The sequence below is a fragment of the Cavia porcellus genome, unplaced genomic scaffold (genome assembly GCF_034190915.1).
Source record: "Cavia porcellus strain 051 isolate PalLab524CR breed Dunkin Hartley unplaced genomic scaffold, mCavPor4.1 scaffold_31, whole genome shotgun sequence".
NCBI classification, from domain to species: domain Eukaryota; kingdom Metazoa; phylum Chordata; class Mammalia; order Rodentia; family Caviidae; genus Cavia; species Cavia porcellus.
Window position 1 is genome coordinate 13,336,044 of NW_026947514.1, and position 14,407 is coordinate 13,350,450.

General features: G+C 39.8%; 1 protein-coding gene and 1 long non-coding RNA gene across 5 annotated transcripts in view; one reads left to right on the forward strand and one right to left on the reverse strand.

The window, feature by feature from the left end:
• Positions 1-257: 257 nt before the first annotated feature.
• On the reverse strand, positions 258-6,800 carry LOC106028210 (uncharacterized). 4 transcript variants are annotated; one of them, XR_010044893.1, is made up of 6 exons: positions 6,490-6,800; positions 2,175-2,281; positions 1,496-1,740; positions 1,159-1,291; positions 920-990; positions 258-723 (listed from the first exon to the last, which is right to left on the reverse strand). It is a non-coding gene; the product is annotated as an uncharacterized LOC106028210 (long non-coding RNA). The 4 variants fall into 4 exon arrangements; XR_010044892.1 differs by lacking the exon at positions 1,496-1,740 and having other exon boundaries at positions 1,159-1,341; positions 6,490-6,792; XR_010044894.1 differs by lacking the exons at positions 1,496-1,740; positions 2,175-2,281 and having other exon boundaries at positions 6,490-6,784.
• Positions 6,303-14,407, forward strand: part of Nrde2 (NRDE-2, necessary for RNA interference, domain containing) — a 45,534-nt gene continuing 37,429 nt past the window's right edge. The window contains exon 1 of the mRNA XM_003472345.5: positions 6,303-6,459. Coding sequence (XP_003472393.1) covers positions 6,396-6,459 — 64 coding nt within the window. The 5' untranslated portion in view covers positions 6,303-6,395. The remainder of the gene's footprint in view (positions 6,460-14,407) is intronic.

Consider the following 14,407-nt stretch of genomic DNA (forward strand, 5'->3'; position numbering starts at 1 on the left):
CACATTTCTAGGCAAAGAAAGGCAGCCAGAGGAGTGGGGGTTTAACTATTTGTGGATTTTAAAATTATTTTTTAAAAAATGCTTTATGTTGTCTCATTGATCTCTCTTATTATTAACGTAACACTAAGAAACATACACTGGGATGGGGTATAGTTCAGTGGCGGGGTGTTTTTCAATTGTCAGAAACATGAATGCACAAAGCCACATATCATTTTCTGGAAGAGTGATAATAACAAAAGCCAAACTCTTCAAAAGCATTTTGGAGCCAGGCATGGTGTTGTATACCTTTAATCTCTACTTTGGGAGGCTGAGGCAGGAGGATCACAAGACTGAGCAACTTATAGAGACTTGGCAAGCTTTAGGATAAAAAATAGGGCCGGTTGTGTAGCTCTTTGAGAAAGACCTAGGTTCGATAACCCCATTGCTTGGCCAGTTCTGGTTCCCGCTTTCTGGCCACAGTGGATGGAGTGACCACAGCTCTGAAGAAGCTGGATTCCCAACCAATGTGGGCAGCCTGGCACCCCTGGGTCACCACTGGTGCCAAAAGGCAGCACACCTAGCCGCCAGGACAGACTGTGGGTAGGTCCCGTGGGGTGGGACGGAAGTAGGACCATGCACAGCTGCAGCCGGTCACCTGGCATCCTTGTGACCTTTCCTTACTAAACAGGCCCTGGGTCCAACGAAGTGGGGCCAATTGTCCTCTCCTCCTCTCTGCTCCTTTCCCTGAAAGGAAGAAAGAGGTGACTTCTGGGGTGAACCTTTGGTGAAAGAGCTTCGTGATGACTATTTTAAACAAAAATACCATGGGTAAGGGTTGTTGATGACTTTGTTCTGTGTACTTCTACAGAACATCTGAACATTTCACACATTTTGAAGGATGTGAACTGTAACTTAGACGTCAATAGACCAGTTTACTTACGACCAAAGAATGACTGCTCAGGGTTATGTCCGGTACTAAGACATGGCCAATCCAAGACTTCTCACTGTCCTCTGAAACAAAACGGAACAGAAGAGAAAGCACATCACACCAGTGAAGAGGCTCAGGCTTTTACTTCCTTGTTATTCTATTTTCCAAAAGGCATGTTTTCTTTGACTTCATAAAACCAACAGAAAATTCTTAAGATTGAATGAGTTGATAAACCTGTTTCTCCAGTTTACCTGAGATAGTGTGAATTCCTTCCTCCTGCAGATGAAAGGGAGTTGGCCGCTCTGTGTACCTGGTAGACCAGTTTAAAAGTCTCATTCATCATTCAAACTAACTGGAGCCAAGTCCAAGATCTGGGATTTTGACCTTGAGTGGAGGAATGGCATCACTTAGTCTTCCTTGTACTATGTAGGATTCTTGGAAGCAAATGACAAAATGGGCACATGAATTTCATTGCTTGGCAAGGGGAAATAAGGCTGTGTGACTGCCTAGAAAGATCCCGAGCACAGAGACAAAGCTGGGTTCCAGCAGGAGAGTTCCACAAGCTTGGAACTCACCTCTCTGACTCACCTCTGGTTTTCCCTTTCTCTCGCCGCCGCAGGCAGGTTTCCCCTGCTTCTCCACCACCTCCTGGGCTATCACATCTTGCAGCCCAGACACACACACAAAGAGAAGCTTTTGCTTTTCCGTGAGTTCTAAAAATCCTGGAAAAGAGCTTGGCTTGGCCTTGCTTGGGTCAGTGCTGGATGGTGAACCGCTCAACTAAAGACTTGGCCAAGCCGAGCCACACACTTAGTGTGACCTATCAGATGGGGCTGGAACATACAGGCACCACTTTAGTGACAAGACCTTCTTGCAGATTCAGAAAAGAGGATGCTATTGGGGCAAAACATGTCCACCTAGTCTTTTCAATTTGTGTGGTACCCAGGTCTAAAAGTAAGGGAATTATATAAGCACTATTTTGCCAACAAAGTGCTGAGTACTGTATCTCCTTCTCCGTTCAACTGCCTCCTGCAACCCTTTTGTTCGTAGCGTGGCTCCTTGTGGCGTCACACAAAGGCTGCTTTCTAAGGTTGTTAGCCATTACTCATGCCCACCACTTTTCCATTCCTCCTCCCAGCAACTAGAACAAAACTTCTTTTCATGTTTTTGTTTGTTCATTTGTTTGTTTGGCCTGTACTTTTATTTTCCTTCTCCTGCATGTATTTGCCCTTCTGCTTCCAGGTTCAGAGAAATGATTTACTCTTACCAGTGTCCAGAGACATTTGCCTTGAGTTATTTCTGCCACAACGAATAGAAATGCTTCAAAATGGATGAGTTGTGCATTCTCTTCCTTTAGTCAAGCTACATACAAAGCTAAATAAGAATTTCAAATCATTTCTGATTTATTTCGGGATTTTCAGCCATATGCCTAGTAGTAACAACAACAACAACAACAATAATAATAATAATAATAATAATAATAATACAAGAGGCTGGGGATATAGCTCAGTGGCAAAGCACCTGCTGGGCAAATCTAAGGTCCTGAGTTCGATTCCTGGTAGCCTCCCCAAATAATACCGCAATGTTAGTAGAGTTGTGGTAAATTTAGGAGTGTTGTTTCTATGAAGAAAAGACCTTTAAAGTTTACCTTTAATTTAGTCAACAGTAAAAAAGTTTTTAGAGGTCTACAAAACTATGGCCAAGGTCTATGAGTCCACTGTCAGTTTTTATAGCCTGAGTCAAGGATAGTTTCTATGCTTATGAATGTTGCAGAAAACATGGAAAGGAGAATAATATTTTATGATGCCTGAAAACTGAATAAAATTCAAATTTCAATATAGTTGCCACAGAGACCACGTGTCCCTCTCAGTCTCAAATTGTTTACTCAGGAAAAGTTCCGTTTATTAAGACAAATTCAAAACCCTCACTGTTATGAAGCTTTTAATACATCAGAAGGTCACACACCTATGGAACTGTCACCATGATAAAGATACAGAACACTTCCATCACCTCCCAAAGGTTCCCCCGAGCCCTCCAGAGAACATCCCTCCCTCTGGTCCCATAGCTGGGCAACACAGATCCGCCATCACTATGCGTTCATTTGCAGTTTCTATAAATAAATCAAACTATCAGTACTCTTTTCTAACTTACTTATACTGATTTTGATATTCATTCTGTTGTATGTAGCAGTGATACATATATTATGGTTTTTAAAATAAAATGTTTTAATTATTGGTTAAAAATTTTGTAGTATGGAATATTTCAATATACTAAACCAAAAAAGGATACAATAGTATATGAATCCCCATGTACACATTAGTCCAGCTTCAGTAATTTTCAAGTTGGGGCCAATCTTGTTCTTTTTCTTAGTTTTGTTTTGAGACGGGGTTTTACTATGCAGTTCAGGCTGCCCTTGACCTGATGCTGATCCTCCTGCCTCAGCCTCCCAAGTGCTGAGTTACAGGCATGTGTCACCACACCTAGTGGGTCAATTTTGTTTCTATCATACCTCTTTATCTGTTAACTCCCTTGGGTATTAATTCGAAGCAAATCATAGATGTCATACTATTTTGTTTGTTTCAAGACAGGGTCTCATTATATAGCTTAGGTTGGCCTTGAATTCAAGGCAATCCTCTTGCCTCAGTCACCCAAATGCTGAGATTACTTAGAAATGTGTGCCACCGTGCCCGGCTTGTTTGTTTTCTGAGACGAGATTTTGTCATGTAGTTCAGGCTGACCCTGAACACAGTATGTAACCCAGGCTGGCTTTGAACTCACAGCAATGCCTTCTGAGTGCTGAGATTATAGGTGTGTGCCACTATGCCTTGACTGAAGCCCAAATTTTAGCAATAATTTTAAAGGAGTCTTGAGAAATGTTGGTTTCAATTTATAAGGGAATTAACGAAAGTCTAATATAATACTAAACAGTATTGTAGTTGGTAGGCTACCACCTTTGGGATTGTTTTTGTAAATACAGTTTTATTGGAATATAGCCAGGCACATTCATTTATAAATCTATCCTCTATGACTGCTTTCCCAATACACAGATGGAATATAATTGTGACAGATACCCTCTGGTCCATAAAAACTAATATATTCATAATGTGCCCCTTTAAGAAAAGGTTTGCAGGCTTCTGCTCAGCACACTTATGCATTTTGGGTTTTTTTTGGTCTTTTTCCTTTTTATCGGTACCGGGGATCGAACTTACAACTGCCTGCTTGCAAGGCAGACGCTTATGCCGCTGAGCTAAATCCCCAGCCCCTGACTTATGCATTTTGTATACATCTATTCATTAATATTTATTTCCTTTTCAGGTACTTCATTTACCTGATGATCTATCAACCTTCTTGAAGTATCTCCAATAAACCTAGTCAATTGCAATTACAAATATGGAAAACATCAGATTTCTTAGATGTCCTAAAACCCTGCCTAAACGTCATTAAGATTTCAACTTCAAACCAGCAATCCAGATTGGTTATGTGACTACATAATTTAAACTATTTTCATAAGGAGTCCCTGCCAAATTCTCTAACACACTTGTAAATATACTAAGTACTTAATATGCCCAGATTCCTTTTAACTACAGAAACATTATTATTATGGTTTAGACTGTAGTTTTTGGAGGGGAAAGATACTAATCAGCTGAGATAATTTAAAGCTACAGTTTTGTTGTTGTTGATGTTATTGGGGATTGAACTCATGACCTCGCACTTGTCAGGCAGGCACTTATGCTGCTGAGCTAAATCCCTGCCCCAACAACTAGAGATTTTGGTAGAACCTGATATTTAAAGTTACATATACGCAGTCTTTCCAACACCCTTTTTACAAGTCTCTTTTAAAATCAGGAACTGAAATCATGAAACATGCTGATCGTGAATTTACACATCCTAATCTTTATGTTATCATGTAGCTTCCCAAGTGTCCATCTATATTCCTCGATTTGATGACTACGTTTGTATCTTTGGTCTCTAAAGTATCATAGCTAACTCTAAATATCACTGAGCTCCCAGGGATCCAAAGAAATATATCACTGTGTATTTAATTTCATTTGCAAATCAGTATGGATATCTTAGTGCCATTGATCCATTAGTATATCTAGCAGCGTGAACAAGAATTACTTGATATCATGCAACAGTCTATTCACCTTGTTTCTCTGTCTCCCTTTAAAAAGTCCTTTAAGGGCTGGGTTTAGGCATAGGGTTAGCATGCACCAAATCCTTATCACCTCCCCTCCACCACAGTAAAAGTTCTTTTTACAATTAGTGCAATTGGAATCATGAGGTTGCATTTGGTTGATATGACTCTAAAATCTTTTAATCTGTTGCAATTTCCCGCCTTCTCAGTGTCATTGATTTGCTGAGAATAAACTAATTCTTTTCTATAATTTCCCACATTCTGGATTTGGCTGATTGCTTCTAGGTGGTATTGTCTTTTTTAAAAAATTAAATTTCTTATTTCTAGTAGCATACTTAGTTAGATTGGGATTTTTTTTTCGCTGTCTCAAGAACATGCTATAGCAGTGCCTGGTGGTGGTATAATCCCACCCTTTAGAAGGCTGAGGCAGGAGGATGGCTGAGTTTCATAGCAAGATCTTGTCTCCAAAAAACAAAACAAAACAAACAAAAAACCAAACAAAAACAAAACCCCCAAAACCAAAAGTCACTAAAGAACCTAGACAGGTGAATGCAGTTTTCTTTTTCTTTTCTTTTTTGTCTTTTTGAGACAGGCTGGCTTTGGGCTCAGTTTTTAGTCCAAACTGGTCTCAAACCTGCAACGATCCGATCTATCTGCGAGTGCTGGGATTTCAGGAGTACGCCATCACGTCCGGCCGTGAATGTATTTTTTATCAGTTTTGATCTTGATGGAACTTTGCATCCATCTGTGTATCTAGGATACTTTAAATGGCTTGCACTATAAAAATAAAGACTGCCTGTAAAAACTAAGTGACTACCTGTAAAAAACAAAAATTGACTGCTTGTAAAAAAAAAAAAAAGGCTCGCAGATGAACTTGCAGTCAGAACTCACAACAGCTAATTTTCCTAAGTGCTTTTTCAGGATAAGACACAATGCTGAACACTATATATATTTGTTCAGTTAAGCCTCTCAATAGTTTGCAGACTAGGACATCTTAGAATATTTGACTGATTTGATACACTTAACAAGTGGACAAGTGACGTGTAGGTTAAAACTGGAATTGGCATTCTAACTTCCTAATCCTTTTCTACTTTTGAATAATTCGGTTTGCTATTTCCCGCGTTTCCGGTTTTCTCAAAAACCTAAGGATACCCAGCCCACTCCCGCCCGGCCCATCTGCCCCGCCCACTGGGCCTGCCCCGCCCTTCTCCTCCCTCTTCGCCTCGGTCAAACTCCAGGAAGCGTCAAGAAAACCACACTTCCCAGCGTGCAACAGGACGGCGGAGGCAGCCAACCGGCGGTCGCTGATTGGCGCCATTTCCGTGGAGGGGGACGGCGGTAAGGCCTGTGATCATGGCGTTGTTCCCAGCCTTTGCGGGCGTTGACGAGGCTCCCGGTAGCGGGGGCTCTAGGAAAGGTAAGCATATAAAATGGCGAAGGAACTCACACAATGAGATTTATGGCGGCTTCTCTGGCCCAAGTCTCGGTTACGTGGATTTGTTTATTCCTTCTGTATCCCACAATGCTCCGCGGCGCTGCAAAGCCTTCTGGGAAGGGCTGTGGTCTTAGTCCGGTTGTGGGACGTAAGGGCTCCTTGTGGAGCTAGTTAAACAGTTAGGACAGGGAGAAGAACGACAGAGAGGTGTTCCTAGAGCTGGAGCTAAGAGATCACTATATTATTGGACCGCATTCTTTCCCCGACCTTCAGTTTACCTTTAAAAAGAAAGTGTATTCCACGTCGAAGGCGACCCCTGGTTAAATATTGTTTTTATTACGTATTTCTAACTTCGCTGTTGCAGTTGTTTCTAAAATGCTGAGTAGGTTCCTGTCTTTTGGCAGGCCTGCTGCCAAGGGTTAGGATCCAAAGCCAGATCAGTTTCTGATGGACACAGCACGTAGTGAAAAGAACTAAGTAATTTTTTGAAGACTTAATGCGTGCCAGGTTGCAGCATTATTTTGTTTCAGCCTTAAACATCTCAAAACAGAGGTTCATTATTAACACTGAAACACGTAGTGAGTTCATTTAAAAATTAATCTTTAATCATGACCTTATGTGGTGACAAAATTAGGACAAATTTAATGATTCTAATTGAGGTTAGTTTTTGTTTCTTGGTGCTGGGGATTTAACCCAGTGTCTTGGGCATGCTAAGCGACCACTGTATCACTGAGCCACCTCCCAGCCTTTTCCCTTTTTATTTTGGGGCAGCATCTTGCTAAATTGCCTAGGTTGACCTGGAGATCCTTCTCTTCCTCCTGAGTAGCTTGGACTATAGACATGTTATCACTGCAACTGGCTTTTCAGCTCTTACCATTCTAGATACTGTGGTCCTCAGCCCAGAACAGGTTCAATGAACTGGTGGTTTGTAATATGGTCAGATAACATTTCTGGATAGAAAATGAAAATGACATACAGAGACAACTTAATTGATTATAGCTTAGTGTTTTGCCTTGAGTCAGCTGGGCTCCTGTAGTTGACCTAACTCAGCTGCTGTGATTCACTAAGACATAACTGTTGTATGAGTATTCTCTTACCCTAACATTAGATTTCAGTTTTATCTATCAGGCCAGGTTGCAGTTTGGGACAACATATACAAGTGCCTGAGGCATTCTGAGTTTAAATTGAATGTAATACACCTTCTGTTACATCTTTTTTTTTTTTTAATTTTATTTAAGGAGAAAAAAGAAGAAAAACAGAAAAAGGGTACAAGTTATATAGAATTTCAGAAAAAATAAACAGTAGGAAATCACTAGTTAATTACATGTTGTCATCTTGGAAATAGTTGTTGAAGTTACAAAATTAAAGCATATAGAGGGGACTTTCAAACAGTGAGACTGCAAACAGTTTTGTTCAATGATCCAACAAGACTCAGTAATATGGTTATCTATCTTATACACTTAAATATATATGCAGTTATACTTTTTAGAGAACTTTCTTTTCTTTTGTACAATGAAAATTCACATTTTGGGTTTTATTACTCCCATAGTTCTTATTACTTTGTTTTTTTTGAAGAAAGTAAAACCAAATGTGACATACCAGGACAGAGTCAGTCAAATCAAAACGATGGACATAATAGATAATGTAAAAACAAAATACAAGGTGATCAACAATGCTTACCATAATGCCTCTTGTTATCTTAAAAAGAATTGCCTATGTCATCAGTTATAATAAAATTGATCAAAACAGTAAAGAATAAGATCAATAAAACCAAAACATTGGAGACATTAGAGGACTTCAAAGAAGATAATAGTCAACCAGAATGGGCATCACAGTGAATCTTATTGTCTTCATAGTTGTTGCCTATATTTTCAAACGTGGTACTATCTAGCATAACAGATTGAGGAAAATCAGTCAAAACAAGATGGTGAGAGCAATATAGAGTTTCAAATCAAGTTAATAGGAAATCAAAGTGGGTTACTATAATATATCCTACTATTTTTTATTTATTTTTCCCTTAATTAAAAGAATAAAAATGAAAAAGTAGATAATAAAAAGGAGATTGAGATAAAAAAAGAGGGCATAACAACAAAACAGTGCAGATCAAAACATAGCCATTTAAGCAAAATAGTGTTTCACCACAAGATAATCTTGACATAATAGTAGTTGCCATAATGTCTCTTCCCTTAAAATCTTTGGGTATAACTTCGTATACTATAGCATCAAACATATCAAGACAATGTAAAACCATTCAAGAGAATGACAGTATTACAGGGTATTTAGAATCAACTAACAGAAAATGAACAATGGTTTCTGTATAATCTCCTTGTCTATAAAAGTCTTTGTTTATATTATCACATATAATAAAATCCAATAAGATAAAACACGTTAAAACCGATGGAGACAGAAGAACAAAAGCTTGATGGACTTCAAAACAAGAGGATATTAAATCAGCACTACCTATTATGATGTCTTGTTTTCTCCAAAATGGCTATTCCTACCATCCAACCTTCTCTGCCTCATTTCTGTTGGGCTCTTTTTGTCATTAGTTGTCAGTTTGTCCTCTTCATTTCGCTTTCTGCTCCATTCATTGTGGCCGCTCTGCCACTGTTTCTGGGATCTTGGTATTTTTCATTTTTAGAATATCCTGCAGTAATCTCTGTAGAGTTGAATTGTGGTTGCAAATTCCTCTAGTTCCTCTTTATCCTGGAAGCACCTTGTTTTTCCATCAATTTCTAGGGACAGTTGTGCAGGATATATCAATCTTGGCTGGAGGTTATTATCTTTCAAAGCTTGAATTATTTCCCCCCACGCTCTTCATGATTTGATGGTTTGTGCCGAGAAGTCTGCTGTAATTCTGATGGGTGTTCCCTTGTGAGTGATCTGTTTCTTGTCTCTGATGGCTTTTAATATTCTGTTCTTATATTGGATTTCTGGAATTTTGATTATTATATGCCTGGGTGTAGCTCTGTTTGAGTTGTAGGTGGCTGGGGTCCTGTATGCCTCATACATCTGAGTATCTTTACCTTTTGCTAAATTAGGGAAATTCTCCTGGATTATTTCTGTGAATAGCTTTTGTAGTTCATTTGTTTGAATCCCTACTTCTTTTATGTTCTTAATTCTTAAGTTATAGATCATCTTATCATCTTCTAGTCTTTGTATTATTGTTGTTTGTTTTCTTGTTATTTTTAAGAAGTTTTTCATTTCATGCTCCCACCTTACAAATCTGTCCTCCAGTTCTGATAATCTATCCTTAGTTTCTTTCAAGCTGTTATGCCAGCTTTCAATAGAGTTTTTAGTTTCCTGGTAATGTTTTTGAACCTGCTTCACGTATTCTGTGTTTTCTCTATTTTTTCCATCAAACAATTCTCCCCTTTTTTTCTGTTCTTCCATTCTACCGTCTGTTTTTTCTTGGGCAGTGCTTAGCATTTCTCTAACTATTCTACTTATTTCTTGCTTTATTTCATTAAATACTTCATTTTTGAACTTGTCTATGAGGCTCCGGAGATACCGCTTTATATCTATAGGTGCCGTGTCAGATATTGCATGTTTTCTGTCTTCATTCTCTTTTCCGTTTACCTTTCCTGGATCAGTGTTCTCAGGATTGAGGACTGAGGACCCTTTCTTGTTGCTCCCTTTTCCCATACTTTTTGTTCCTTCCATACAAGCGTATGTAGGAGGCCCAGTTTTTTTCTCTTTGTCTGTTGCAGTTTCTTTGAATCCTCCGGCTAGGTGTTCCCACTCACTGCAGTGTACTAAGGAGACACAGACCTGGGCAGACTCTGCTGGGTCCGCCCCTCCAGGTCAACCTACTGAATGTTTCACTGCTAGGGTGCACCGCTAGGCGCAGGGACCTGATTTGGGCTAGCCTACTGGATCCTAGTCCGTGGCGTCATCAGGCCAAGCGCTCCCCACCACTCCCGCTTGAGAGGGGAATATGTGACTAAAGTCTGTTACATCTTATCTTAGCTCCTCCACTTCTCTTTTTGTAACAGTTCTCATTATTGTGTATAATTTCTTATGTGGATAGTAACTTCAGCAAAATCAGATTGTAACTCCAGCAAGATCAGGGACAGTATTTTCATTGTAAAACTTAACACTGTATTTGAAATATACTGTGGGGCCCGGGGTTATACTGTGAATGTGAAAATTACAAATTTGTATCATGGTAAAAAAAAACCCATTGTCATTAAACTCACAAAATACTTCCCTTTGCTTTGAATACACTTACCCCTTCCTTTTTGCTGTTTTCGTAAGCAGTTCTGGAAGTTCTCTTTTGTGAATGTTTATGTAGTGTGACAAAAATGTGGTGAGTGCTGCTGCCATCTAACAGAAAGGCAGGGTCATCAACACATCACAACATGTCCTGATCTACCGTATTTACTTAATCTGGTGTGATGGCACTACTGACTCTTCTCCAAAGTGAAAATGACCATGAAAGGTAAAAGCTTTGAGTCAACTCAGGATGCCGTGATAGCACAATTAAAGACACTCAAGAAAGAAGACTTCAGAACTGCTTCAGGAAATGGGAAGAATGACAGAATAAGTGTGTTTAAAATGAGGTGGAGTATTGTGAGGGGGATTAATGTCGGTGTGTCTTACTGTAATAACCTTTTAAAAATTGGCTGTACTTTTTGATCATACCTCATACTTAGCCTGTAGCACAGGTCCAAAATACAGCAAGTATTTAGTGACTATTTGCTGGATGTACAGAGCAGTGATAAATACACAACAGTATGTGGTATGAATAAGCAGAAAAAAAGTAACAGAACAAGGTAAGTAAGATGTTAGAGATGTCAGGACTAATAACTTCTAGGGGAACATTCAAAGTAGGCTTGGGAAAGAGCTAACTTTTGTTTTATTTTGTTTTTTGTCTTTTTTTTTCTTTGAGATGGTTTTTCTTTTTTTTTTTTTTTTTTGTCTTTTTCCTTTTTATCGGTACCAGGGATCGAACTCATGACTGCCTGCTTTTGAGATGGTTTTTCACTATGCAGTTCAGGGTGCCCTTGAGCTCACTTCCTAGCTCACTTAGATAATCCTCCTGCCTCAGCCTCCTGAGTGCTGGGGATCTTACAGGTGTATGGTACCATACCTGGCCTTCAGATTTTTTAATGATCCTATTCTTAGGACAGTGGATGTGTGGTTAAATTATTATTTTAAAGTCACTTGAAATAATTCTTTGTAGTTTTGCCACCATTTTTGATACACAATGTGATATTTTGTTGCTAATTTTTAGCCATTGCCTTTTTCTTCCTTTTGATTTCTTTTTTCTTTTTATCAGTACCGGGGATCGAACTCACAACCACCTGCTTGCAAGGCAGGTGCTTATGCCGCTGAGCTAAATCCCCAGCCCCTTGATTTGTTTTCTAATGGTACACAACAATTGTGTGGCTCAGAAGTTGAAAATATGAAACAGCTATATTCAGAGAAAAAAAATGTTTCCATACCTGGTCCTCAAGCTTGTTCTTCCCTTACTCTGGAGTTTAACATATATGTCCCTCCCCTGTCGCTATGTTACTTGGGGTTGAACTGAGGGCCTTTGCATTGAAGTACATCTGCAGCCTTATTTATTTATTTAAAAAAAAATTTTTTTTTTTGGTACCAGGAGTGGGGCTCGAAATATTTTTAAATTTTGAGACAGGGTCTTGCCAAGTTGCCCAAGCTAGGCTAGAACTTTGAATCCCTTTGCCTCAGTTTCCCAGACTTCTGTGATTACAGGTGTGTACCACCATGCTGGGGTTCCAGGTTAAGATTTTCATTCTTTGATGATATCCTTTCTTTCTTAAGTGCATACTATTCTGTATTTCTCTTAGACCCTGGAGGTTACTCTTACCAGCAGAGTGCAGTGACCTTCATTATGTCTTTATCCTGTCGCACAGACTTTGTTCAGCCAGTCCCCTATTAAGGACATTGGAACTGTTTCCAGTCTTCTGCTGTTATAAATAGAAGCTCTGAACTTTTTGCCTTTAAAATATTATAAAAAATGTAAGATACTGTTAGTAGTAGCCAGTATACAGTTCCAATCTAAATAACATTAAACTCCAGACCAGAAAGGCGGGCAATCCCAGAATGAGAGCAAAGGTCAGTGTTTAGACACTGCTAAGCTCCAGCCCCAGCGCCAAGGTAATGTTGCACATCGCTGGCCGCCGGGAGCCTGGGGGAGCTGTGTAACAAGTAGGTGTGAGGAGAGGACATTGTGTCAGGTCCACAGAGAACCCTCATTTCTGATTCCTCCCGTTGTTGACCTTTTCTTCTGCTTTCAAGGTTGTTTATTAGAATTGTGTGCCCTAAAGTACTGTTTTTGTGAGTCAAATACTTGAACAGTTGAGACAGAACGTGGATATCAGTTCGCTGAATGTTCATAATTCATAATAACATACAAAGCAGGTCTGTTACCCATATTTGGGGGAAAAACTGAATTTATTTTCTCCCTCCCCCCAAACCTGGTTTTCCGATGTCCACACGAGAAACTAGTACCATCATTCAACCAAACCGAAACGGACACACGTCACAACTCCCCCTTGTTCCATTTAGTTCTTTATCTGGTCCTCGCAAGCACCCCTGCGATCTGTTCCTTCCTTTATGTTCATATTCTCACCATGCCTGCCTCACTTTGGCCATAGTCATGCCCGGATGAGCACCACAACCTTCTAAAACAGTGTTCCCTTCACTCCTGCCTTCGCTCCCTGAACCATTCCACACTGGAATAAGAATCTTCAAATGTGCTTATTTTAAATCATTGTATACCACTCACGTTTGTGAATGCATTACAGATGTTACCCCATGAAGTCAGTCCTGTGTCTGAATTTTGTGGAGGCCGAGATGGAGGTACAGGGCCAGTACTTGTCCAGGCTCCTGTGGCTAGTAAGTCCCAGAGCCATAGTCTGAGTTAGACAGTCTAGCTTCCAGTGCTCTTAAACACTACTCTTTTGAACACCAGATGTGATGTTATTACTCTTGCTCAAAATTCTCAGAACGTCTGTCCACTGATCTTAGGGTAAACCAAAACTGACTTTTTTTGGGATGATGCTGGGAATTGAATCCAGGAGCCTTTGCATTAATCTAACTTCCCAGCCCTTTTATTTTAATTAGTTAATTTTTTTGAGACAGGGTCCCTAAATTGTCTAGGCTACCCTCCTCCTACTTCAGCCTCCCAGAGTGTTGTGATTACAGGTGTGTGCCACTGCTCAAGGCCCTTGTTTTTTTTAAGGCCCCATCTCACCACTGTCACTTTGCCCCCGCTTTACTCAGCCCAGTGGTCCAGCCACAATGGCTTACTGGTGTTCCCCCAAAAATCGTGGTTTCTTGGTTTTTAGACCTGTGTGCAACCTGTTTTATCTGCCTAGGAGCATGCCCTTGGCCAAGATGCTCGCCTAGCCTGCTTTCTTTGAATCAGCTCCGTGAGATTATTGTTGAATTTATCCACTGTATGGCTTGCAGTTGGAAAAAAATTGCTGAACGTAAAAGAGACCCAGGGAGATTGTTTTGCTCTCTAATCGTGCTACAGATAAACCATAAAGCCAATTAGAACACGAGTTTTCTGACTCTGGAACTTTAGTATTGGACTGTGCTATGGTATCATCAGTGCTGGGGGCTTAGTGCTTTAACCACCCTTGAAGGTCCTGGGCCTCTTCACATCCTAGGTAAATGCCTAGTGCTACTGTGTTTATGCAGTTGGCCCTAGAAGTGTTTTGGAATTATCTCTAGAGGGGTGGTGCTCTCTTCACAGTTCACACCAGCAAACCAGTAATCAGTGCTAGTTTGTTATAACAGAATGCAGACTGGGTACAGAACTTAGATATTTTATACAATTAAATTCAAAATCTATTCATGACAGTTCCTTCCATCCATGGTGAAATTGAATAAAAACATTGACAGTGGTGTTACAGAAATAGTTACATAATAAACTTACCACAAAAGAATTCCAGTG